At 47.5% G+C, this 27,153-nt stretch overlaps 1 protein-coding gene across 1 annotated transcript in view; it reads right to left on the reverse strand.

The window, feature by feature from the left end:
* Positions 1-2,281: 2,281 nt before the first annotated feature.
* LOC144511183 (integrin alpha-11-like) overlaps positions 2,282-27,153 on the reverse strand; it is a 177,837-nt gene continuing 152,965 nt past the window's right edge. Inside the window, exons 24-30 of the mRNA XM_078241244.1 lie at positions 26,853-26,943; positions 20,236-20,349; positions 17,434-17,538; positions 12,989-13,102; positions 10,741-10,836; positions 6,520-6,633; positions 2,282-4,818 (exon numbers count right to left, since the gene is read on the reverse strand). Of these exons, the coding sequence (XP_078097370.1) occupies positions 4,729-4,818; positions 6,520-6,633; positions 10,741-10,836; positions 12,989-13,102; positions 17,434-17,538; positions 20,236-20,349; positions 26,853-26,943 (724 nt within the window). The 3' untranslated portion in view covers positions 2,282-4,728. The remainder of the gene's footprint in view (positions 4,819-6,519; positions 6,634-10,740; positions 10,837-12,988; positions 13,103-17,433; positions 17,539-20,235; positions 20,350-26,852; positions 26,944-27,153) is intronic.

Here is a 27,153-nt window from a genome sequence, read left to right on the forward strand (position 1 = left end):
AATGTTATATGTTTCAGTGAGATCCTTTCACGCTCTTCTAAACTCCAGTGAATACAGGTCTAGATGACCCAATCTCTCCTCATACAACCATCCTACCATCCCAGGAATCAGTATGGTGATCCTTCGCTGCACTCCCTTAGTGACAAGTATGTAAAGTAAAGTTTATTTATTAGTCACAAGTAAGGCTTACATTAACACTGCAATGAAGTTACTGTGAAATTCCTCAAGTCGCCACAGTCTGGCGCCTGTTCGGGTCAATATACCTAACCAGCACGTCTTTCAGAATGTGGGAGGAAATCGGAGTACCCGGAGGAAACCCACGCAGACACGGGGAGAACGTACAAACTCCACACAGACAGTGACCCAAGCCGCGAATCGAACCCAGGTCTCTGGCGTTGTGAAGCAGCAGTGCTAACCACTGTGCCGCCATGCTGCCCTTCCTTCCATAAGGAGACCAAAACTGCACACCAATGTGGTTTCCCCAAGGTCCTGTACAGCTGCAACAAGACATCCTTGATCTGTACTCAAATCCTCTTGCAATGAAAGCCAAAATACCATTTGCCTTCCCAACTGCTTACTGTTACCTGCATGTTAGTGACTGGTGTACAAGGACACCCAGGTCCCTCTGTACATCCACATTTCCTAATTTATGACTATTTAAATAACACTCTGCCATTCTGTTTTTCTGTCCAAAGTGGATAACTTTGTATTTACCTTCATTTTCTTGCATCTGCCAAGTATATGCTCACTCAACTTGTCTAAATCACCTTCAAGCCTCTTAACATCCTCCTCACCACTCACATTCCCACCAAGTTTTGTGTCATCAGTAAACTTGGAAATATTGCATTTAGCTCCCTCATCTAGATCACTGATGTACATTGTAAATAGCTATTTACAATGTACATCAATGATTTAGATGTCGGGGTGGGCTCTGATAGCAGTTGCCCACTCTCCAGGATTGTCCTAGAATTTGCAGGAATAGGATTCCCGGGATTCGTGATAGAACATAGAAAAACTACAGCACAAACAGGCCCTTTGGCCCACAAGTTGTGCCGAACACATCCCTACCTTCTAGACCTACCTATAACCCTCCATCCTATTACGCTCCATGTACTCATCCAGGAGTCTCTTAAAAGACCCTATTGAGTTCGCCTCCACCACCACTGATGGCAGCCGATTCCACTCGCCCACCACCCTCTGTGTGAAAAACTTACCCCTAACATCTCCCCTGTACCTACCCCCCAGCACCCTAAGCCTGTGTCCTCTCGTAGCAGACATTTCCACCCTGGGAAAAAGCCTCTGAGAGTCCACCCGATCTATGCCTCTCAACATCTTATACACCTCTATTAGGTCTCCTCTCATCCTTCGTCTCTCCAAGGAGAAAAGACCGAGCTCCCTCAGCCTATCCTCATAAGGCATGCCACTCAATCCAGGCAACATCCTTGTAAATCTCCTCTGCACCCTTTCAATCTTTTCCACATCCTTCCTACAGTGAGGCGACCAGAACTGAGCACAGTACTCCAAGTGGGGTCTGACGAGGGTCTTATATAGCTGCATCATTAACCCCGGACTCCTAAACTCAATCCCTTGATTGATAAAGGCCAGCACACCATACGCCTTCTTAACCACCTCCTCCACCTGCCGGGCCGATTTTAGAGTCCTATGGACCCGGACCCCAAGGTCCTTCTGATCCTCTACAGTACTAAGAGTCTTTCCCTTTATATTGTACTCCTTCATCCCATTTGACCTGCCAAAATGGACCACGACGCACGTGATGTTGGAACTCTATGAGATCACCCGCCCAGCAGCCACGTCCTTTCTAGACGAAGGAGCCCAGGCATGTACAATGTTGCCTGGTGGATTTAACCTTGATTCTATTCCTGATGTTTGTACAAAATACACTTCTCAGCAAGGAGCCACTGGATAGTGATCAGGTATGGGAATGCTCAGAGACTGTTTCTCTCCCTTGCCCAAGGACACTATGGTTTATGGTAGTGCCCAAACCTGGCAGAACCCACATGGCAGGGGACCTTGGTGAAATATCAGTTGGTGCCTTGACCTCATAAAACTTTTGAGGAATTTATTTTTAACCTTTTTCCAATAAGTCTGTTGAAAAGATTGATGCAGCTGAAGTTTTACCAAAACCCTGGTTGAACTTTGCCCCTCACCCCTTGACTCCAGGTAAATCCAGCCAACCACAACAGCAATTCCTCCATTTTCTGTTCCACAATCTATATTTGCACTCCCCCCCCGCCCCCCGCCGCCCCCCCCCCCGCTGATTTGTACCCAGTGCAGTCGCAGTTACCAGCTTCTGAGCGTCATTGTTCTCGAGGTGGGTGGGAAAAACTTAGATGTAGCTTTGCCAATCTGTGGGATAAATTATCACATCTTCCCCGACTGAAATGGTTTGATGAAAGGGTTTGATCGGGTAGATATAATGAAGATGTTCCCACTTTCAGGTAAGACCATAAATAGAATCATAGGGGTTTACAGCATGGAAACAGGCCCTTCGGCCCAACTTGTCCATGCTGCCCAATTTTTACCACTAAGCTAGTCCCAATTGCCTGCATTTAGTCCATATCCCTCTATACCCATCTTACCCATGTAACTGTCTAAATGCTTTTTAAAAGACAAAATTGTACCCGCCTCTATTACTACCTCTGGCAGCTTGTTCCAGACACTCACCACCCTCTGTGTGAAGAAATTGCCCCTCTGGGCCCTTTTGTATCTCTCCCCTCTCACCTTAAACCTATGCCCTCTAGTTTTAGACTCCCCTACCTTTGGGAAAAGATGTTGACTATCTAGCTGATCTGTGCCCCTCATTATTTTATAGACCTCTATAAGATCATCAGTAATAAATCCAGTCGGGAATTCTACACTAGGGAGTGGTGAGAATATGGAATGTCCTCCCACATGGAGGGATTAAGGTGAATAGCACAGCTACATTTAAGGGGAAAACCAGATAAACACAGAAAGAAAGGGATAGAAGAGGTTTGGAATGGATTAGATGAAGTGAGCTGGGAGGGGGCTTGATGGAGCATAAAGACCAGCCTGGACTTCTTAGGTGAACGGCCTGATTCAGTGCTGTAAATACTTAGAAATACCCAATTGACAGCTCTACCCCAGGACAATTTCTAACAAAGCCACAGGATTGAGGGTGGCTTCTCTTTGTTGATTCTATCCCTTCTCTCCCGAAGGAGGTACCTCTCGCTAAGCTGCAGCTCTCTGAGTGTCTCCCAAGTGGCCATTCTTTCCCTGCGAGTCTTAACAGTGAGTGCTTGCAGGGTGAGATCGACCAGCTTATGGGCTGGATGGCCCAGGTCATTCACAGGATGTGAGCTTCGCTGGCTAGGCCAGCATATATTGCTCATCCCTATTTGCTCTTGAGAAGGCGGCGGTGAGCTGCCTTCTTGAAACGCCGCAGTCCCTGTTAGGGAGGAAGTCCCAGGATTTTGACCCAGCAACAGTGAAGAATGACGATTATGGTTTCCAAGTCAGGATAGTGAGTGACTTGGAGGGGAACTTCCAGGTGGTGGTGTTCCCATGTATCTGCTGCCCTTGTCCTTCTAAATGGAAGAAGTTGTGGGTTTTGAAGATGCTGTCTAAGGAGCCTTGGTGAATTGCTGCAATGCACTTTGTAGATGGTACACAATGCTGCTACTATGCATTGGTAGTGGAGGGAATGAATGTTTAAGGTGATTGATTGACTGCTAATCAAGCGGGGCTGCTTTGTCCTGGATGGTGTCGAGCTTCTTGAGTGTTGTTGGAGCTGCACCCATCCAGGCAAGTGGAGAGTATTCCATCACACTTCTGACTTCTGCTTTTGGGGAGTCAGGAGGTGACTTACTCACTGCAGAATTCCCAGCCTCGAACCTGTTCTTGAGGCCACAGTATTTATTTGGCTAATCCTTTCTGAAGCTGGGGTTAGCTTTAGCAGATGGTTAAGTGGTGTGAGGCAGAGGGACAGTGGGGTTGTGGGGACAGATATCCAGATTGGGCTTTTCCCTCAGTATTGAACTGATGTGATGTGCTAAGGCTTAGGCCACAGCTTCCTCACATCTGAGAGAAGACGGCGAGAAATTCCAGGAAGACAATTTGATTTAAAAAAAACATTTACAATCCATAAATCCTATCAAAATTGCTGCTTATTTTCTTAAAAACATGCCTCTTGGGGTCTGTAAACAAAGATGCAGGCAGCCAGTATTTCCTATATAAAACAGCAAGGTTTTGCAAAGTTTCTGGTTTTTTACAAAGTAAATCACTTGCCTGCTTTGGGCCCTATTTGCTGCTTAAAGGGGTAGGCAATTCCTGATTGCTGTAAAAAAGTGGGCATTGGCTTACCTGCGGCTGTGTACCTACACGGTGACTGTGCATGATTTTCTTTTTGTTGTCTAGCACTGCCACGCTGCCAATCAAAGTTCGAGTTTCCAAACAGAGAAATCTCATCTACCTCGTGCCCCTGTTAAAACAATTTTTTTTTCCCAATGGGGGTGGTTCTCGGGGGATTAAAGCCAATCGCTGCACCTTAGAAAATTAATCGAAATGTGTGGTGTCAACATCAAAAACAGTAGACCAGAGAGGAAGGTGGATCAGGTGGCTTGCTGATGTTGGCACATGTTCATTGCCAATTACTGCCCACTTGGTCAAGTCCGGTATTGCTGTGTGAATTAGCACCTTCCCTCCTTTAACATTTCCTTTGACAGCAGCAGCTCCCAGGATCTGAATGCTCTACGCCTTTGTTGATGCCTGTCTGATCGAGCCATTCCTGGCTGCCAGGGATGCCTTCCTTTTCCGGTAAGCACTTTGGAAAAAGCCAAGCTGTGGGACAAAGAAGTGACACTCTGAGGGGGACTCGTTCAGATCACAGGATTGATGTTCAAATGTCAGCCTATTCCACCCCGCTCCTGTTCACCTCCATTCTAAACTGGGCCGTCTTTAGTTTAACGATCCTTTGCCCAAAGACTTCAATATCCCAACACAGGAATAGAGTTGACCATTCAGTCCTTTGAACCCTATGGAATTAGCTCATCTGCTGATCTGTGTCTTTATTTCACCAACCCTCCCTCAGTTCTGTAACCCTCAGCTAACAAAACTCTATCAATCTCAGTTTTACATTTTCAACCGACCTCCGGCCTCAACAGCCTTTTGGGGAGAGACTTCCAGTTTTCCGCCATTCTTTGTGTGAGGAAATGCTTCTCTGAACTACCTTGCTCTAATGTACTGCGGCACAGTGGTTAGCACTGCTGCCTCACAGCACCAGGGACCCGGGTTCAATTCCAGCCTTGGGTGACTGTGTGTAGGTTGCACATTCTCCCCCCGTCCGCGTAGGTTTCCTCCGGGTGTTCCGGTTTCCTCCCACACTCTAAAGATATGCCATGGTGGATTGGCCATGCTAAATTGCCTCTTAGTATCCAAAGATGTGCAAGTTAGGTGAATTAGCCATGGTAAATGTGTGGGGTTGCAAGGATAGGGTGGGGACCCCAGAGGGCCTGGGTAAGATACTCTATCAGAGACTCGATGGTCCATTTGGCTTCCTTCTGCACTGTGGGGATTCTATGCAGCATCAGATCCTGAATGCATTAAGGATGTTATTAAACCTGCTCCACATTATAAAGAGCAAAAATGGGAACAGGGCGGCGAGGGAACCATTTCCATTTAATAGAGAGATAGAATCCTACATGCAGAAAGAGGCCATTCGGCCTATCGAGTCTGCACCAACCACAATCCCACCCAGGCCCTATCCACATATCCCTACGTATTTACCCTACTAACCCCTCTAACCTATGCATCCCGGGAAACTAAGGGGCAATTTAGAATGGCCAATCAATCTATCAATAGGAGAAACTTGCTGGCTATCAGCAAGTCAGTTAGACTGGAGGACATATATCACCTTATTGTTTAGACAACATGTATCAATGCATACAGTTTTAGTGTTATCTCGAGCTGTAGGAGTAGGTGACCTAAGATGGTGCATTATTACACACCATATATTATAGAATCCCTACAGTGCAGAAGGAGGCCATTTGGACCATCAGATCTGCAGCGACAATCCCACCCAGGCCCTATCCCCGTAACCCCCATATTTACCCTGCTAATCCCCTCGACACTGAGGGACAATTTATCACGGCCAATCCACCTAACCCGCACCCGGAGGAAACCCACGCAGACACGGGGAGAATGTGCAGTCTCCACACAGACAGTCACCCGAGGCTGGAATCGAACCCGGGTCCCTGGTGCTGTGAGGCAACAGTGCTAACCACTGTGCCACCGTGCCGCCCTTAAAATTTTCTGGCAAATTATTAGAATGTGGATATTGTGGTCTCGATAGAACACACTCAACTTTGGTGGGAGGCAGACGACTGCAAATAAAAATTTCAGGTACACATGCAGTGAAGAGATATACCGAATGGGGACACTTATTGGCATAATTCCTTTCTTCCCGAGTCTCCCCACTGGATTGTGGCTGGATAAACGTGTCTGCAATGCTCATAGGTTTTTATATGAAGAACTGCACCTTACCTTCCATAGAGCGAGAGTTAGCAGAGCCAGCAGAAGGAGGCCTCCTAACAAACTTCCAATAATAATCCAGATGGAGACCTCTGACTCGTACTGCCTGTTTATTTGAAGTGTAATCTGTAAGAAAAAGTACATGTATATGATGATGGTTTCCATTAACCCTTGTCCTTTCCATCTCCAGGGGTTCCCAGTTCCCGTACTGCATTGACATTACTATTCTTAGTAAGAAGTCTCACAACGCCAGGTTAAAGTCCAACATGTTTATTTGGAATCACGAGCTTTCGGAGCACTGCTCCTTCACCACTCACCTGATGAAGGGGCAGCGCTCTGAAAGCTCGTGATTCCAGATAAAGCAGTTGGACTTTAACCTGGTGTTGTGAAACTTCTTACTGTGTCCACCCCAGTCCAACTCCGGCATCTCCACATCATTACTATTGCCCTTGTTTTTGCATAACTCCACACGGTCTCACCCCGGCTTGTCCGGAGGAATTTCCCTTGCTCATCTCCCAGCTCATCCCTCCCTCTCTTCCTTGAACTGAACTAAAGCTCCTGCCACTTGACCAGGGAAGTCTGATCCTTCAACCATGACAAGGCTGGAGTTTGAAACTTGGCACCGTTTCAGATGCTGAGAATCTCTTTCCCTGGTGTGGGAGAATGATCTTCAAATGACAGCTGGGTCACTCGGGCATGAAGTCAGCCAACAATTCCTCTGCATGAAGTTTGGTAGAAATGAATTCCTGTCTCCTCAAGGCTGTAGATGCTGGAGGAGTTAACTGGAATGTCCAATACTGAGGTCAACCCACCTTGTTAAGTTTTTAAATTCATTCACAGGATGTGGGCATCGCTGGCTGGGCCAACGTTTGTTGCCCATTCTTAGTTGCGCTTGAACTGAATGGCTTGTTAGACCTTTTCAGAGGACATTTAAGAGTCAACCACATTACTGTGGATCTGGAGTCACATGTAGGCCAGACCAGGTAAGGACTGCAGATTTCCCTCCCTGAAGGACGTTAGTGAACCGGATGGGTCTTTCCCGACAATCGACATGGTCATCATTGAATCTTTTATTGAATTACCATCTGCCATGGTGGGATTCGAACGCGGGTCCCCAGAGCATTACCCTGGGTCTCTGGATTACTAATCCAGTGACAATACCACTATGCCACCACTTCCCCATGGAGTAACAATATCAGGAGATATGGAGCAAACGTGTAATGAACGTGATTGATATCCTGAATTGTTCAGATCTGAATTGGCTGATCAGATAAGCTTTTGTAAAATTCTTTCACGGGGTGGAGAATCCCTGGCTGAGCCAGCACTTGATGCCCATCCTCAATTGCTCATGAGGCAGTTGAGAGTCACCCAGCTTCTTCCCTGCTGCCGTCAGACTTTTGAATGGACCTATCTCGCATTAAGTTGATCTTTCTCTGCACCCTAGCTGTGACTGTAACACTACATTCTGCACTCTCTCCTTTCCTTCTCTATGAATGGTATGCTTTGTCCGTATAGCACGCAAGAAACAATACTTTTCACTGTATGTTAATACATGTGACAATAATAAATCAATCAAATCAAAAAAGATTGCTGTGGCTCTGGAGTCACACGTAGTCCAGACCAGGTGAGGATGGCAGATTTCCTTCCCTAAAGGACATTAGTGACCACATCGTATTTTGTGGGAAATTGGCTGCTTTCTTTCCGATGTTTGAACATACAAATTGAGAGCAGGAGTCATCCATTCGGCCCCTCGAGCCTGCTCTGCTATTCAATAAGATCATGGCTGATTTGATTGTGGCCTCAACTCCCCCTTCCTGTCCACCCCATGATAACTTTCAACTCCTTGTTAGTCAAGAATATGCCGACCTCTGCTTAAAAATGTTCAATGACCCTGTTTCCACCACACTCCAGGGAAGAGATGCCAAAGCCTCATGATCCTCAAAAAGAATTCTCATGCCTTGTCTTTAACGGGAGACTCTGGATTTTCAAACTATGCCGCCTAGCTCGAGTCTCTCACACAGGAGAATCTCCCACACTACAACAGTGACTGCACTTCAGATAAAAAAAGTACTTCACTGATTGCAAAGTGCTGTGAGACATACAGAGATCATGCAAAGTGCTGTAGAAATGCAGGGGCGTGGGCACGGTGGCACAGTGGTTAGCACTGCTGCCTCACAGCACCAGGGACCCAGGTTCAATTCCTGGCTTGGGTCACTCATACAAGAAACAATACTTTTCACCGGATGTTGATACATGTGACAATCATAAATCAAATCAAATGTCTGTGCGGGGTCTGCACGTTTCCTCTGTGTCTGCGTGGGTTTCCTCCGGGTGCTCTGGTTTCCTCCCACAGTCTGAAAGGCGTGCCGGTTAGGTGCATTGGCCATGCTAAATTCTCCCTCAGTGTACCCGAACAGGGGCTGGAGTGTGGCGACTAGGGGATTTTCACAGTAACTTCATTGCGGTGTCAATGTAAGCCTACTTGTGACACTAATAAATAAATGTTCTTTAATTTCCTGCGTTTTGGTCAATTTCGAGATTTGAAGTAATGCAGAGCTATCCACTAGAGGTCAGCACTGCACCACCTGAAAACATGTCAATAAATTGGAGATGGGGCAAGCAGAGGTCCCAGTCATACTGTAAATGGGGGCTGGCACTAAAATTACTTTAGGCGTTCTATCGATTATTAAAACTTAATTTCTTTACTTGGGGTTGTCTAAACGCAAGCTGAGGAAAGGGTAATCGTGTAACCCAAAGGCAGGATATTAAAAAACAATACGTTTTGTTATTACAGAAAGATTTTCTTTTCAAAAGGATATGATGTGTTGAAGATGTGACTCAGAGAGAAGGTGCAGGTCAACAGATGTGGTTCTCATCTGATCATAATCTGGCAGATGCATCGTGAAGGTGGGCGGGGGGCTAGGGAGGGCAGGGGGTATGGGGGTGGTTGGTAGATTGGAAGTGTCTGTGACGCACTTGATGATGGCGTAATCGTGCTCCCAGAAGTAATATCTTGGAAATGGGCATCGCGATTTGCCAGCTGCCCCAGGATACAAGCTAGGGTCAAACCCATCTGTTGGTTCAATGTCCCTTCCCCCTCTCCGTGCCCCCGGCGTATCCCATGCCCACTCCTCATGGAGCCTCCCAATGCCCCATTGCTGCTCACTTTGGCTTCAACTCATCTTCCGTTCCTGCGCCATGGCACTCTGACTGCCCAGTTCACAGCGAGGTTGGAAAGTATGGGACTCGGCAGTTAACTAACAAGGGCAGAGCAGATGCCCCATGGAGGAAGTGAATATCGTTCTTCGCTCTGCGGTTACCCGTGTCCACACTGTTTAAGTTAAGTTTAAAGTTTATTTATTAGTGTCACAAGTAGGCTTACATTAACACTGCAATGAAGTTACTGTGAAACTACTCTAGTCACCACACTCCGGCGGCTGATAGCGGAAGCTGTTGCTTGGTGTGGCTCTGTACAGCAATGGTCAAAACGTGTGGAAGCTAACAAAATGGTCGCCCTATCCATTTCCTCGCTGGTCACAATTGCATTTATATTTAGGGATGAAAGATTTCCATTCTTTTGATCTTGTCATCAGCTGGACAGTCATCATTCCTCCTCTACACCCAGGCTTCTGTGGTACAGCATGGGAAAGAACAGGAGGCCATTTGGCTCCTCCTATTTGTGATGTCCCTTTGGTAGAGGTATCCAATTAGTTCCCCCCCCCCTCCTCTCCCACCCCCGCTCTTTCCATAGCCCTGCAAATTCTTCCCTTTCAAGTATTTATCCACGTTGTTCAACCTACATCCGGAGGTTTTGTGACTGCCTCCCTCCAGTTGTCCCACCCCCATCTTTGGTCATCCAACACGTCCATCGTCACCTTCCCAGGCCAATTGGAAAGCAGCCGGAACCCAACAGAAAGTCCTTGCCTGTCAGTCATATGTTATTACTTTTTATAACTAATAAACCAAAAAAAAACACCAATTCTTTCAAATTGCCCAACGGTTTTGCTCCTGATGATTATGTTTCAATTAGTGGAGACACCGGGACATTCCTGGTGGGTTGGTTACCCCCACTCTGTAGGCATGGGGTCAACCTCAGGCCATTCCCCTTCGTCTTGTTGCTGAGAAGTGGCCGAATGTTGGGTCGGCTCCACAGGTCCCAGAGTCTAGGCCGAGACCTGGGCCTTGCTTCTCGTTTACCCCGTGTCGACGCACAGTGAAGGCTGGTTCACTCACCTGTCGACTCCTTGCCTCCTTCTTTGGAAACATGGCCCTGGGCTCCCGGATGTCAAGTGTTGCCGCAGTTATGAGTTGCAGAGACCGAAACTTGAGCTGTAGGTAAACAAAGCAACAGTCAGAAAGCATCAAATACAAAGAAAATGAGGCCCATTTTCATTCTGCTCCATTGCCCTCCTCAAACCCCTCACCCCCTCCCCTACCCCAGCTCCCCACCCTCAAACTCAAATCCCCCACCCCCTCCCCTCCCCAGCTCCTCACCCTCAAACTCAAATCCCCCACCCCCTCCCCTCCCCCAACTCCTCACCCTCAAACTCGCCTGCCCTCCCCCAACTCCTTATCCTCAAACTCAAACCCCTCAGCTTCTCCCCTCCCCAGCTACTCACCTTCACCCTCAAGCTCCTCACCCCCTCCCCCAACTCCCCCCGTCCCCCCCCAACTCCTCACCCTTAAGCCCTTCACCATCTCCCCTTCCCCAGCTCCCCACTTTCTCCCTCAAAACCTTCACCTCCTCCCCTCCCCCAACTTCTCACCCTCAAGTTCCTTACCCCCTCTCCTCCCTAACTCACCCTCTCCCCTTCCCCTAACCCCTCACCCTCTCTCCTCCCCAAATCCCCACCCTCTCCCCTCCCTCCAACTCCTCCCCTCCCCAACTCACTCTCTCCCCTCCATCTCAATCCTCAGCCTTTCCCCTTCATCCAATTCCTCTCTCCTCCCCTCACCCTTTCCCTTCCCTAACTCACCCCCTCCCCTCCCTCTAACTCCTCCCCTCTCCAACTCACCCGCTCCCAAATCCTCCCCCTCTCCCTGAACCCGCCTCTTCTCCATCAGATGCACATTTTCCATACAATATCCATACTGTTCCTGTGACATCAACACAATATTAAATATCGCAAAGATATCAAACTCATTTAACAGCAAGAATTAAAATCTGAATCGTCTGAAAGTGGGATATTTGTTTTCTTGCAGTCAGATGTTCCTTCTATTTATTAATCTTCTTTTGAGAGTGGAAGGGACAAAGAACAAAGAAAATTACAGCACAGGAACAGGCCCTTCGGTCCTCCAAGCCGACCATGCTGCCCGACTGAACTAAAACCCCCTACCCTTCCGAGGACCATATCCCTCTATTCCCTACCTATTCATGTATTTGTCAAGACGCCCCTTAAAAAGAGGCCCCGGCACTGCCCAAGGGGCAAAGAAGGAGGCAATGAGTCGACAAGTGTGAGTGAACCAACCTTCACTGTGCGTCGACATGGGGAAAACGAGAAGCAAGGCCCAGGTCTCGGCCTAGACTCTGGGACCTGTGGAGCCGACCCAACATTCGGCCACTTCTCAGCAACAGGAGGGAGGGGAATGGCCTGGGGTTGACCCCATGCCGACAGAGTGCGGGTGACCAACCCGCCAGGAATGTCCCGGGAAGAGGACGGCAGCAGGTCACGAGAAAGATTTGGTCATGTGTGTGGGTGTCTTTTAATAGGGTTTACCCTTTAAATAACTCACCCCGTGCACTAGCTTGCAAGCCAGCAGTTCCACACAGCCTCCTAAACATAATATTTAACATTTATCCCGTGTAAAGCTATTGTTTTATGAGTAAGGAAGGAAAAGCTCATCTTGAATTCATTTGATAAATTCCACTGATTTCAGCTTCATGTTGCAGATGTCAGTGGAACCCCAGCGATTTTCCTATCAGTTTTAATGATGATTTCAGGATTGCGGCTTTTGTTCTGTTTTGCGTAAACAGCAATAATGTCGCATAGCTTTCAAAGAAGCTGCCTCTCGCCTTGTCTGGTTGGGGATGAAGCAACACTGAAGGCATTTGGAATTGTAAATTAAACCCAGATGCTGTTAACCCCTCAGTAACCTGTCCCCAAACGAGACAGTCTGAAGATTCTGTGTCAAACCCCAATGGTGTTTGAATATTTGGAAAGTAGGCTGAAGGTTCAGATCCACACAGCGCTAGTTCCCTCTCCTGCCACAGGGACCCAAATGCCCGCTAACCTCACTGAGGGAATGCTATGCTGTCTGCAGCACTGCGTTTGGGATGAAATCGGGACAGAGCTGATTTAAATATTAAAATCGGTATTTAAATTTCATTGCAGAAATTAACTGACATCTCCGGGCCCAAGAGGGTGAAGGTGATGATCGAGGGACCTCGATTGGTTAAGGTGCAATATTCGAGTCTCGTCTGAACCTGTGCTGTTCAGACACTTTTGAGTTCACTTCATTTAGGGATAGCTTATACACTTACTGTCATCAGTGAATCAGTCCAGATTCTTCCAGAGATCTGAATGATGTATTCTTCGTTAGTTTGAAGATTCCTCACATCACACATGAGGAGGGTGAATTTCGAGTTGCTGGCATCCTGTCAGATTATAAGTATTCAAAGTTAACGATGGCCAAGTTAATGCAGAATGTAGCAAATACATCAATAGAAACTGGGGGCGAAGTGGCAATAAATAGTCTTCAGATGCAGACTTTGAAGATCACTTAGTAACAGGAAATTGAGACAGTTCAAACTGATCACAGACTTCTGGATACTCTTTACGATTCTGCCAGATTTCATCTTAAATTTATTTACAAGGCGAGAGATAGAGGAAGCTTTTTTCTTGGTGAGTGATCTCGTCTCATCCCCGGTTTTTATTTTCGGGTTTTGTCCCCTTCCATTTTATTTCCTTTTCTGCGTTACCACAGAATCCCTACAGTGCAGAAAGAGGCCATTTGGCCCATCAAGTCTGCACTGATCCTCTGAAAGAACATCCGATCCAGTCCCTATCCCCATAACCCAATGCATTTACAATGGCTAATCTACCTAACCTGCACATCTTGGGACACTAAGGACAATTTACATAGGCAATCCACCTAACCTGCATATCTGCGGGAAGCACCGTGGCAGAGTGGTTAGCACTGCTGCCTCACAGTGCCACGGACCTGGGTTTGATTCCCAGCTTGGGTCACTGTCTGTGTGGAATCCGCACGTTCTCCCCGTGTCTGCGGGGGTTTCCTCCCACAGTCCAAAGATGTACAGGTGAGATGGATTGGCCATGCCAAATTAACCCTTGGTGTCCCGGGATGCGTACGTTCGAGGGATTAGTGGGGTAAATATGTGGGGTGAGGGGGATAGGGCCAGGGTGGGATTGTTGTGGGGTACAGACTCGATGGGCTGAATGGCCTCCTTCTGCACTGTAGGGATTCTATGATCTTTGGAGTGTGGGAGGAAACCAGAGCACCCGGAGAAAACCCACGCAGACACGAGGAGAATGTGCAAACTCTACCCAGTCATCCGAGTCGGAATTGAACTCGGACCTCTGTAGCTGTGAGGCAGCAGTGCTAATCACTGTGCCGCCCTGTGCTGTTCCTGAAGCTCACTTACTCATGTCTGGGTGCAGTTCTATTGAGAATTCGATACCCACTAGATACTGTGCCCAACCAGGCATCCTTCATTTGCCAAGGCTGAGATGGCAACTGTGGGAGGCACCAACACCACCATTCATAACAAAACTCTACCCACAGACACACACACATACCCACCCACACACCCACAGGGATGGACAACAAATGCTGGCCAGCCAGCGACGCCCATGTCCCATGAATGAATAAAAACAGCACACACCCACACCCGCACACACTCAGCCACACACCCAGCCACACACCCACACACACTCAGCCACACACCCAGCCACACACACTCAGCCACACACACACACGCACACACGACACTCAGCAACACAGACCACCCCCGTCCACCACACATACACCCATATTCACACACAGATACTTGCCAAAGTGTCCAACAGTTACAAACTCCTACAGCACAGGAGGAGGCCATTTGGCACATCCCACTTATGCTAGCTCTTTGAAAGAGCTGCCCGTTACACACAGCCCCATGTTATTTTTTCTTTTCAAGTATTTATCCAATTCCCTCTTGAAAGTTACTTTTGAATCAGCTTCCACCATCGTGGAGGCAGCGTGCTCCAGATCACAGAAACTCACTGCACAGGAAAGTAAAATCCTCAACTGCTTGGAAACAATGTGCAGGGATACGGGGAAAAGGCAGGGGAATGACACCCAGTCATTCAATAACCTGGACTACTGAGATTTAAGGCTCATTCTCGCAACGTGATTAGTGGAGTTTAATTACAGGATCTTAGTAAGAGAATTTCACTGCTTCCCCTCCAATCATTGCAGAGTTGTGGCAAGTGGTTTATGTTGAGACGTTGTAGGGTCAATCCCAGACCATTGGTTACAAACTAAAGCTTTCTGTCCAATGGTGGCACAGTGGTTAGTACTGCTGCCTCTCAACACCAGGGACCCAGGTTCGGTTCCCGGCTTGGGTCACTGTCTGTGCAGAGTTTACACGTTCTCCCCATGTTAGCATGGGTTTCCTCCGGGTGCTCCTGTTTCTTCCCACAGTCTGAAACATGTGCTGGTTAGGTGCATTGGCCATGCTAAATTCTCCCTCAGTGTGCCCGAACAGGCACCAGAGTGTGGCAACTAGGGGATTTTCAAAGTAACTGCATTGCAGTGTTAATGTAAGCGTACTTGTGACACTAATAAAGAAACTTTAATTTAGATGTTCTGTTTTGATTGTTCAGTGGACGGAAGGATTCCAACATCATTTTGGATATTTGTTCGCAAATTAGAAGGTCAGAGGGCAGTCAGCTGGAACGTTTTCACTAAAGGGTAATAAGCACGGTGGCACAGTGGTTAGCGCTGCTGCCTCACAGCGCCAGGGACCCGGGTTCGATTCCCGGCTTGGGTTACTGTCTGTGTGGAGTCTGCACTGTCTGCGTGGGTTCCCTCTGGCTGCCCCAGTTTCCTCCCACGCTCCAAAGATGTGCTGGTTCGGTGGATTGGGAATGCAAAATTGCCCCTTAGCGTCACGGATGTGTAGGTTAGGGAGATTCGTGGGGTAAATGCGTGGCGTTACAGGTATAGGGTGGGGAGCTTGGGTAAGATGTCTGTCGGAGTCGGTGCAGATTCGATGGGCCAAATTGCCTCCTTCTGCATTGTAGGGATTTGATGACTCATTCAGTAAGTTACCAATGAATATCGACAGGCTGAATGGCCTAATTCTACTCCTATATCTTATGGTCTTATCACTGGGAGGCCGAATGGAGGGAGAAACAGCTAGCAGGCGTGGATACAAGATGCAGCTAAATGTCTTTCTGGTAGGAGATATGACCGGACGATGTAGCAGGAGGGGGTGGCTGATGGATCGAGAAGTGACTGGCTGCAGGGAATGGACAGGGTTACGGGGAGATGGCAGGAGAAATGGGACTAGGTGCATTGCTCATTCGGAGAGCTGGTGCAGACAAGATGGGCCGAATGGCCTCCTTCAGTCCTGTAACAATTCTGCGATTCCGTGAAAAAGGGAAGAAACGGTCAGAAATACCTTTTTCCAAGAAAATTCTCCCGATGCTGCAATCATTCAGTGGGATAACATTGTATCAGGATTACTAAAGAGGTGGAGTGAGGAATTTCTGATGTATTCTTTAAACTACAACAACAAATTCTATATGCTTTGTGCCATTGATGTAGCAAAACATATAAAGGTGCTTCACTGGAGAGTGATTGGACAGAATATCCCGCGATGGACTTGCACACCCTGGGTTATATTCTGTTGCTATTTTCCAACTCCTTGTCCATCATTAATTCACTGCTCTCATTCAAAGCCTCAGTAGGGGGCATTCCATCTGGCCTCAGGGTGGGTGGGATGTGCACCTGCTCCAACAACCTGTCCTGGTCCTCCCCATGCCAACACTATAGTTAAGAAAGCCCTCCAACACCTCTACTTTCTCAGGAGGTGAAGGAAATTTAGCATGCCCACGACAACTCTCACCAACTTCGACAGATGCACCATAGAAAGCATTCTTTCTGGTTGTATCACAGCTTGGTATGGGCTCCTGCTCTGTCCAAGACCACAAGGAACTACAAAGGTTGTAAATGAAGCCCAGTCCATCATGCAAACCAGCCTCCCATCCATTGACACTGTCTACACTTCCCGCTGCCTCAGAAAAGCAGCCAGCATAATCAGAGACCCCACGCACCCCGGGCATTCTCTCTTCCACCTTCTTCCATCGGGAAAAAGATACAAAAGTCTGAGGTCACGCACCAACCGACTCAAGAACAGCTTCTTCCCTGCTGCCGTCAGACTTTTTAATGGACCTATCTCGCATTAAGTTGATCTTTCTCTACACCCTAGCTATGACTGTAACACTACATTCTGCATTCTCTCCTTTCCTTCTCTATGAATGGTATGCTTTGTCTGTACAGCGCGCAAGAAACAATACTTTTCACTATATGTTAATACATGTGACAATAATAAATCAAATCAAAATCAAATCTGGATTCCTGTTGGGGGCAGGTTGTGTTGGGCAGGGGGCTCTAATAATGGGATGACACTGGGAGAACACACGGGTAATTGGCACGTGGGTGCTTGCTGGAGGGCACTGGGATGTGACTCCCTCCCCCAGTGAGAGCCAGTGCTTTCAGGAGAGGGGTTGGGAGAGTGTGGGGCAAAATAACCTGAGCAAAGGGAATAAAGGACAGAGGGATTAGAAAAGAAATTGTTTGCAGAATGTTCCTCTTTATAAACGGATGAAAGACCCTGACTGAGATCAAAGGGTCTGACTTCAAACAGCTTCTTATTCACATTAAAGTTCTGATTTCACCAAAGCAACAAAGCCTCGTTACCAGCTTCTCATAGTGCCTCAGATCCTCCGCAAAGACTGATCCTCTGGGGGTTTGCTGTTGCTGCATTTCTGCGTTACCGGTCAGACTGCACTGGGTCCCATCTCTCTGCAAAGCAGCGGATACGGGAGCAAAATAAACACAAAAAGGAACGTTAGTGTCAAAACATTGTCATCTCTCACTGATAATAATCAACTATATAAACGGGGGGCAATTGGGACTAGCTGGGAGGGCACCATGGTCAGCATGGACCGGTTGGGCTGAAGGGCCCGTCTCTGTGCTGTATTGCTCTCTGATCCTATATAGTGGCAAAAATCATTCACCTTGGAGAGGTTCACCATCAGTTAAGAGATTCAGAAGAGATAAGCATATTTGATGTTCTGAGGAAGTGTTTTAATAACATGAAGAGAAACACTCATAGAATCATAGAATCCCTACAGTGCAGATGGAGGCCATTCAGCCCATCGGGCCCACACTTACAACAATCCCACCCAGGCGCTATCCCTGTAATCCCACATCTTTAATAACAGCAATTTACTGCGGATGCTGGAATCAGAAACCAAAAGAGAAAATCTCAGCAGCTCTGGCAGCATCCGTAAGGAGAGAAAAGAGCTGCTGTTTCGAGTCCAGATGACCCTCTACCCTGCTAATCCACCTGACAATAAAGGGGCAATTTAGCATGGCCAATCCACCTAACCCACACATCTTTGGAGTGTGGGAGGAAACCGGAGCACCCGGAGGAAACTCACGCAGACACGGGGAGAACGTGCAAACTCCACACAGACAGTGACCCAAGGCCGGAATTGAACCTGGATCCTTGGCGCTGTGAGGCAGCAGTGCTAACCACTGTGCCACCGCGCCACCCTGAGGGGAAGGGGAGACCGGAGATCCCTGGCTCACAGATGCCTGAGATAAATCAATACAGATGCGGTTAAGGGAAAGCTGGATGAGTTCTCAAGAGAGAAAGGAATAGGATAGGGCCAGATCCAGTATGAAGTGGGGCGGTTTGTGTGGAACATAAGCACCAGCACGGATCTGATGGGCCAAATGGCCTGTTTTGGTGCTTAAAATCCCATAGAAACAGAATGCTGTGGTTATTAACAGTCTTTTTAATTTCCTGAACACAAACTGCTGTTAGAAACTGAAACAGAGTCATCTTCTCCTCAGAGGGAAGGTTCTGGGCAGTTTTTAACCCATTGGCAATTGCCCCTCATCAGCCAGATTGAGAATGCTGTTCTGTATAAGGGTCATCTGGACCCGAAACATTAACTGTGTTTCTCTCTCTCCAGACGCAGCCAGAGCTGATGAGTTTATCCAGCGTTTTCTGTTCTTATTTCAGATTTCCAGCATCTGCAGTATTTTACCTTTTTTGAGAAGGTCTCAACCTTCTTCAGACACAATCCTTACCCCTCACCGATCCCGGAAAGCTTTCAAGACATGAGGTGAAGAGGCAGCACACTGTGCTATCCCTTTAAAACCGCTTGCAAGGTACTCAGTTTAAGGAGTGAATTATCACCAAGGTTCCTCCCTGCTGGTCACTAACTGATGACTCAGTTGGGTCTCTGGGCATCAGTTGAGAACAGGATTGGGAAACCGTGAGGCTCCCAGTTGTTGAACAGCAGCCAGTGAGTTATTATCCTCAGAGGAAGCGTTCCACATTGAATCAATCTCCTCAGGACACAAGGAGCAGAATTGGCAAGAAAAATAAAAACAAAGATTTAAAATTGCCAAGAACTAAGAATGGTGAATCTTTATGCAGGGCACAGGGTGGTACGGTGGCACAGTGGTTAGCACTGCTGCCTCACAGCGCCAGGGATCTTGGGTTCAATTCCCGGCTTGGGTCACTGTCTGTGCGGAGTCTGCACGTTCTCACCGTGTCTGCGTGGGTTTCCTCCGGGTGCTCCGGTTTCCCCCCACAGTCCGAAAGACGTGCTGGTTAGGGTACATTGGCTGTGCTAAATTCTCCCTCAGTGTACCCAAACAGGCGCCAGAGTGTGGCGACTCGGGGATTTTCACAGTAACTTCATTGCAATGTTAATGTAAGCCTTACTTGTGACACTAATAAATAAACTTAAACATAAAATGTAAAACACACCACCCTAAAGGAGGATTATAGCATCAGAATAACATTTATAGAAGTGAGTATTACTATCGGAATCTCTCTCCTAGACTGTTTAACTATCAGCACCAGCCTCATTGACAGAGGGTGGCACCAGTTGCACCCACTGGGCCGAGTGGCTTTTTCCTTTGCAGTCAATGCTCGGCCATTATCAGGACTGCTCTCACGAAGTGAGTCTCACCATCAGGAAGCATAGGGTGGCACGGCGGCACAGTGGTTAGCACTGCTGCCTCACAGCGCCAGGGACCCGGGATCGATTCCCGGCTTAGGTCACTGTCTGTGTGGAGTTTGCACATTCTCCCCGTGTCTGCGTGGGTTTCCTCCGGATGCTCCGGTTTCCTCCCACATTCTGAAAGATGTGCTGGTTAGGGTGCATTGCCCCCAACAGGCACCAGAGTGTGGTGACTAGGGGAATTTCACAGTAGCTTCATTGCAGTGTTAATGTAAGCCTTACTTGTGACAAATAAATAAAACTTTTAACTTTTTTTTACTTTATTCGTCCCCCTCGTAATATGTTACCATCAAGGGCCCAAACATTGAAGAGAGAGTGTTACGATCAGCACCATTCGCTTGGATGGAATGTCACTGGTGGGACCCCCCCTGTTGTAGAGAAAGTATAGGGTAGGGCCCCTCGCATTGATGGACTGTTCCCCTCAGGGCTCAGCACCTCTACTCTTGGTACTCACCGGGCTGGTGAAGTTGTTGGTCAGGGCCAGGAGTAGGTTGTTACCTTTGGTTTGTGTCGGAATGGTCACTATGACCAGCAAGTGGATTATCGTGAATTGTCCCAGATTCTGAAGCTGCAATTAAACCGAGAGAGGTTTAGAAACAGTAAGTATCCAATAATCTTTCATTGCCAAATCCCCCTTCTCACTTATTCAGAAACACATTGCCCTGTCTCTTGTTCATCTTCTCCTTCCTAATCTGGGCTAATGGTACCAATTCTATCTCCTTCAGTGCGGCATGGCTGAGATTAGCTATCCTTGTACAGAATGAGCATTGATCACGGGCTACTCCTGATCTATATAACCCAGTATGAGCACATTTTTGAGGGTATACTTCAGCATGGCTTAGTTTGCAACACTCTTATATTAAAGTTGGAAGGTTTGTCGGGAGGCGATGGTCTAGTGGTATTATCGTTAGACTATTAATCCAGAAACTCAGCTAATGTTCTGGGGGACCCGGGTTCGAATCCCGCCACGGCAGATGATGGAATTTGAATTCAATAAAGGAATTAAGAATCCACTGATGACCTTGAAACGATTGTCGGAAGAACCCATCTGGTTTCTTTAGGAAATGAAATCTGCCGTCCTTACCCGGTCTGGCCTACATGTGACTCCAGAGCCACAGCAATGTGGTTGACTCTTAACTGCCCTCTTAAATGGCCTAACAAGCCACTCAGCTCAAAGGCAATAGGGATGGGCAATAAATGCTGGCCACCCAGCGACGCCCATGTCCAATGAATGGATTTAAAAAAGCCCCAATTGAGCCTGTGCTATGAAGGGGGTTGGGGTGCCAGTTTGTATCTGCGGGTCTAAAGAATCTCATGGTTCTAAATTGAAGAATAGCAGCGACTAACAACAGACTAATGGCTTGTTTGTATTTTTCCAAGATCTCGCTACGTGCTACTTTTCCATGCATTTCCCATGGATTCAACGGGCCGAACTATCTTCATCTTCACCATAATGAATCTACCTGGTTATGAAATGCTGTGGCACCTCCTGAGAATGTGAGTATCTTCTTTCAATATACCTAAGCACAATCCTTCTCTAGGGCAATTAGGGATGGGAAATAAGTGCTGGCCTCACCAACAAAGAGCTATGAATGAATAATGAAATATAGCCCAGGCTGGCACTCCAGTGCAGTACCGAAGGAATTCTGCACTGTCTGAGGTGCCGTCTTTTGGTTGCAATGTTAAATGGAGGCCCGTCTGCCCTCTCAGGTGGAGGCCAAAGATCCCAGGGCACTATTTCAAAGAAGAGCAGGTGAATTCTCCCTGGGATCTTGACCAATATTTATCCCTTAACTAACCGCAAAAACAGACAATCTGGTCATTACCATGTTGCTGTCTGTGGGATCTTGCTGTGCTCAAATTGGCTGCCCTGTTTCCTATATTGCGACAGCTTGATTCCACTTTAGAAAGTAGCTCATTGAGCTCTCAACCCTCTGGGACGTCCCGACGTTGCGAAAGGTGTTAACGAAATGCAGGTCCTTTCTTTGTGTGTTGTCTGTGTTTCCTGTATTTGTGGGGTGGCACGGTGGCACAGTGGGTTAGCACTGCTGCCTCAGAGCGCCAGGGACCCGGGTTCGATTCCCGGCTCGGGTCACTGTCTGTGTGGAGTTTGCACATTCTCCCCGTGTCTGCGTGGGTTTCCTCCGGGTGCTCCGGTTTCCTCCCACACTCCAAAAATGTACATGTTAGGTGGATTGGCTGTGCTAAATTGCCCTTTAATGTCAAGGGGACCAGCTAGGGTAAATGCATGGGGTTATGGGGATAGGGCCTGGGTGGGATTGTGTTCAGTGCAGACTCGATGGGCCGAATGGCCTCCTTCTGCACTGTAGGATTCTATGACTTATTTTAATCAGCCAGCCAGGAAGCCCATGCATTCAGAACTTCAAAAGGTGCAGAGTCGAATGAGGATTGTGGAATTAGTCTGGCAGGGCATGTGGACTTTGATTGCGGTTATCTGAGTACAATCTTTGCAGATCTTTCAGTTTAGTTCAGCACCTGGTTTGAATTCATTAAATATTATTAACGTTCCAATTGTCTCCAGCTGCCCCCTACCTTTTCTTATTTAATCTATAACAAAATAGTTCATTAAAATCATTAAGAAATACAATTTGGCTTTTAAAATGTCATTTTCTTGAGATAAAAATAGGAAAGTTGATGTAAAGATCATGCTAAAACCAGATGGAAAGTTTAGACTCCAGAATCCAATCCGATCCCTGAAGTCCCGTTTTTTATGTTTCCATCAAAGCACCAGACAGAACTTGGCCAGAATTTCACCGCAGGCTCATCGGGATATAGTGTGGAAATTCCATTCTGTCTCCTTAGGAGACGCTGCCAGAATTCCTGGATGGGGACACTTTGCTGGAAATTCCATACATTTTCCTCAATGTGTATTGTCTGTGTTTCCAGACAGGTTGCTCAGTGTTCCGTGCCAGGATTAACTCATGGGAATCCTGGCTGGAATTTCCATACAGGTTCTCCTTGGGATAACATTGCTGCAGATGCAGGTTGTCTTAAAATTCCTGGTGCCCCGGACACCAATTATACCTGGGGCTCACCTGCCTCCACCCTTCCATTCCAATCCATGGATGCAGTACAATATGTGAAGAGAGAGGCCCCTAGAATATTTACGCATTGTGTGAATAGTAATGCAAATTGTATCAAAACATAGTGGGCAGAATTTAAGAATGATTCCAAATGTCCAGGTAGCATGAAAATGGGAGAGTTCCTGATCTGTATTTTGGGTGAGTTTCCATGCCCAATTTTATGCACTTAGTCAATGAAAAAATGGTGTAGACTGTTCCTAGCTGCTGCAGACAGTGGGTGGGGCTTAATTCACCAACCAGCCTGCAGAGGGAGCTACTGCGCATGTGCAGATCTCTGATTCTGCACATGCTCAATAGCAGCAGCAGAGGTCTGACAAACAGAAAGCTGTCAGGCCCCTGCTACTGCAGGCAGCCTCAACAAGCTTCCCCCCACCACAATCGCAGGGGCCCGGGGCCGATTGTGAGCCCCACAATGCATGGATATCTAGCCCCCGCTGGCACCCACCCCCCCTCCCAACCGCTGCCCAGATCGATGGGCTCCTGCTCCCCCGATCCGCTCACAACTGCAGTGTGGCTGCCCTCTCCCCCCGATCAAGCTGCCCCTTCATGCACCACCCCATAGGCACCATCCCCCATTGGCCCTGCCCAACATGGGCCCTGCCCCTAACCCCACCCCCCTAGGTCCTGCCCCCGGCACTGCCCTGTGGGCAATGCCAAAGTGCCTGCTGGGCATTGCCCAGGTGCCAGGCTGGCACTGCCAAGGTGCCAGGCTGGCACTATCCAAGGGACACCCCTCCCTGGCCCTCGACCTTCTCAGGGGATCTCTATGGCCTTCGGTTCCACTGGCGAGGCTAACACGACTATTCCCCGTTGAGGGGGAGCCAGTGTTTTCCTCACGGGAGAGAACCTCTCCCGGCGAGGCCATAAAGGCAAGCACGCCTGGACGATACAGTGCGGGGCTCACTAAACAGCTGTAAATAAGCATTTCAATATATTTAAATTATTCAGCCTCTCACTCATTTCCGGCGAGAGGCTGAACTCGCCGGAAGTCCGGCTCTCGTAAAATCGCGAGAGCGGAGATAGCAGGCATGATCCTGATTTCTCAGCTCTCGTGCGATTTCACCGTCTCACCCCGCCCATCGATGGGGTAAAATTCTGCCCAGTGTGCTGATCGAGCTGGCGGCCCCATTTATTTTGCTAAAACTATGGAGATCCAAAGAGACTTGTGGAGCGGGGGGGGGAGGGGTCTAGGTGCACAAATGATCCTTTATAAACTCAGAGCCTTGCAGATAGCAAGCTATTCCACTCAGGTCTAATCTTTCGTTAAAGTTCCACTTCTTGCACACAAGTTTCCACAGCTGATTTAATAGAGTTACTTATTAAGACAGTGTTTAAGGATAAATTCACCATCTTTTGTCTGCTTGAAGACAGCATGAACCACTGAACTGGAGCTCCTGTACTGATTGCAGCCTTACCGCTAACCTGAACTCCTTTCAGCTTGCTAACTAAAGGGGAGAGCTGAATTTTCTTCAACCTCGAGCTCCCTCTCCATTTGATAATGGTCAGTGCACCCATCATCTCTGCTACCTTGATCCTTCTTAGCCAGAAGCACAGCGAGGAGATGGTAGCATAGCGATAATGTCACTGGACTAGTAATCCAGAGGATTTTGTTCTGGGGGACACGGGTTCAAATCCCACCACGGCAACTGGTTGAATTAAAATTCAATTGATAAATCTGGAATATAAAGCTAGTCTCAGTAATAGAATCCCTACAGTGCAAAAGAAGGCCATTCGGCCCATCGAGTCTGCACTGACTCTCTGACAGAGCATCTCACCCAGGCCCTATCCCTGTAGGCTCAAATCCCTGTATTTAATCCACTAATTCCCCCCCCCCCCCCCCACCCCTCATTCTCATGGTGCTGAGATTTCCCTCAACAATAATTCTTCGCCAGGAATCCAACTTGTGGCACTCCTTCAGCGGGCAGGTAAGAGTCAGCGATGCTGACGTGGGGACAGGGGTCATGTAAAGGCCAGACGAGGTAAGAAATAAATTTCTTCCCCAAAGGGCATCATTGAACCAGATGGACTTCAAGATAATTGAACAACTTTCAATGTAGAACTTGTACTCCTGTTCTATCTTTGTCCTTTTCCATGATGATGTTAAATCTAACTATGGTCACTATCTCCAAAATGGTTCCCCCCACCGCTACCTCATCCAGTCACCCAGCTTCATCTCCTGAGGCTAAATTTAGAATTGCGCCCATTCTCATTGAGCTTGTTAGGTGCTGGCTAACAAAGTTTTCTGGGATGCAGTTCAAGACTTTTGCAGCCTCTGTGCTCTTCACACTATTCGCATCCTAACCGATATTCGGGTAGTTCCCCCATGATTACTTGCATTTGACCCATATCCTTCAACCTTTCCTATCCATGTATCTGTCCAAATGCCTTTTCAATGTTGTCAATGTCCCTGCAATTAAACAATAAATAAAACACACTCTTCCTCTGCCCTCATTCTCGTGGTGTTGAGATTTCCCTCAAGAATAATTCTTCGCCAGGAATCCAATTTGTGAAATCCCTTCAGCGGGCAGATTAGAGTCAGCAATTGTTTGTGAATTCAGAAACCTGTCTACATATTTGTTCTTCTAAGTCCTCTCCACTATTTGGGGGTCTCTAGTACATTCCTAGCAGTGTGGCTGCCAGTTTTTATTTCTGAGCTAATCCCACATGGCATCATTTGATGCTTAATTCAATATGTCAACCATCCCCCCACAGTAATTGTGGTAATGTCACTGGACTAGTAATCCAGAGGATTTTGCCCTGGGGACACAGGTTCAAATCCCACCACGGCAGCTGGTGGAATTAAAATTCAATTGATAAATCTGGAATATAAAGCTAGTCTCAGTAATAGAATCCCTACATTGCAGAAGAAGGCCATTCGGCCCATCGAATCTGCATTGACTCTCCGACAGAGCATCTTACCCAGGCCCTGCAACCCCACATATTTAATCCACTAATTCCTCCCTAACCTACACATCTTGGGATACTAAGGACACTCTTTATCAATAAAAGGTGGAGTCACAGGTAGATAGGGCAGTGAAGAAGGCTTTTGGCATGCTGGCCTTCATCAGTCAGGGCACTGAGTATAGAAGTTGGGAAGTTATGTTGCAGCTGTACAGGACGTTGGTGAGACCACACCTGGAGTATTTTGTTCAGTTTTGGTCACCTTGCTTTGGGAAAAATGTTGTTAAACGGAGAGAGTGCAGAAGAGATTTACAACAATGTTGTCAGGACTCAAGGGATTGAGTTATAGGGAGAGATTGGACTGATTAGGACTTTTTTCTTTGGAGCACAGGAGATTGAGGGGTGATATTATAGATGTGTACAAGATCATGAGCGGCATGGATAGGGTGAATGCACTCAGTCTTTTTTCCAGGGTTGGGGAATCGAGAACTAAAGAGCAAAGGTTTAAGTTAAGAGGGGAAAGAATTAATGGAAACCTGAGAAGCAACGTTTTTTATACAGAGGGTGGTATGTTTGTGGAATGAGCTGCCGGGGGAAGTGGTTGAGGCAGGGACATTGACAACATTTAAAAAGCATTTGGACAGATACATTGATAGGAAAGGTTTAGAGGGATATGGGCCAAATGCAGGCAAATGGGGTTAGCTTAGATGGGCTTTTTGGTCGACATGGATCAGTTTGGGCCGAAAGGCCTTGACTCTATGAATCTATGAATACTGCATCCCATCTCTTTTTTATTCATTTGCTTTGATTGGTGCCCTAGAGTGAGACATGAACTCCGAACCTTCTAACTTAGCATGCCACCCAGTGAGGCACAGCTAAATGGATGGACATCTGTGATAAGGTCTGACTTGGATGTGACGCTGTCCACAGTTGCATTGTTGGATGACTATCACTGACATGCGCTTCCGGCGCCTGTGGAACGACATTCCAGCAAAATGCAGTGCCTTCGGGGGAGCATGGGATGCGAATCAGGCAGCAAGAAAGAAAGAGACAGAAAGACCCTTACCTTAAATGTGAAGTTAAATGGAGGATCGAGGTCTCCATTTGCCTCCAGCTCATCGTATGACTTCAAGTCGCAACGGTCAGGGCTGGAATCCCTGTCAGGACAAAGTCAAATCCTTAAATGTGTTAGCTCAAACTCTTCTTAAAACAGAGGGCCAATCACACACCATGATTTGCAAACTGAAATCGAGAAACTGGGTCAATCATTTAATAATCTAAAATCTGTTGAAGTGCCTGAGAATCACAGAAGCTTCACTCTTGGATCCATCCCTTCCACCAATCAGATACAAAACATTAGATCCACC

The sequence above is a fragment of the Mustelus asterias genome, chromosome 24 (genome assembly GCF_964213995.1).
Source record: "Mustelus asterias chromosome 24, sMusAst1.hap1.1, whole genome shotgun sequence".
NCBI lineage: Eukaryota > Metazoa > Chordata > Chondrichthyes > Carcharhiniformes > Triakidae > Mustelus > Mustelus asterias.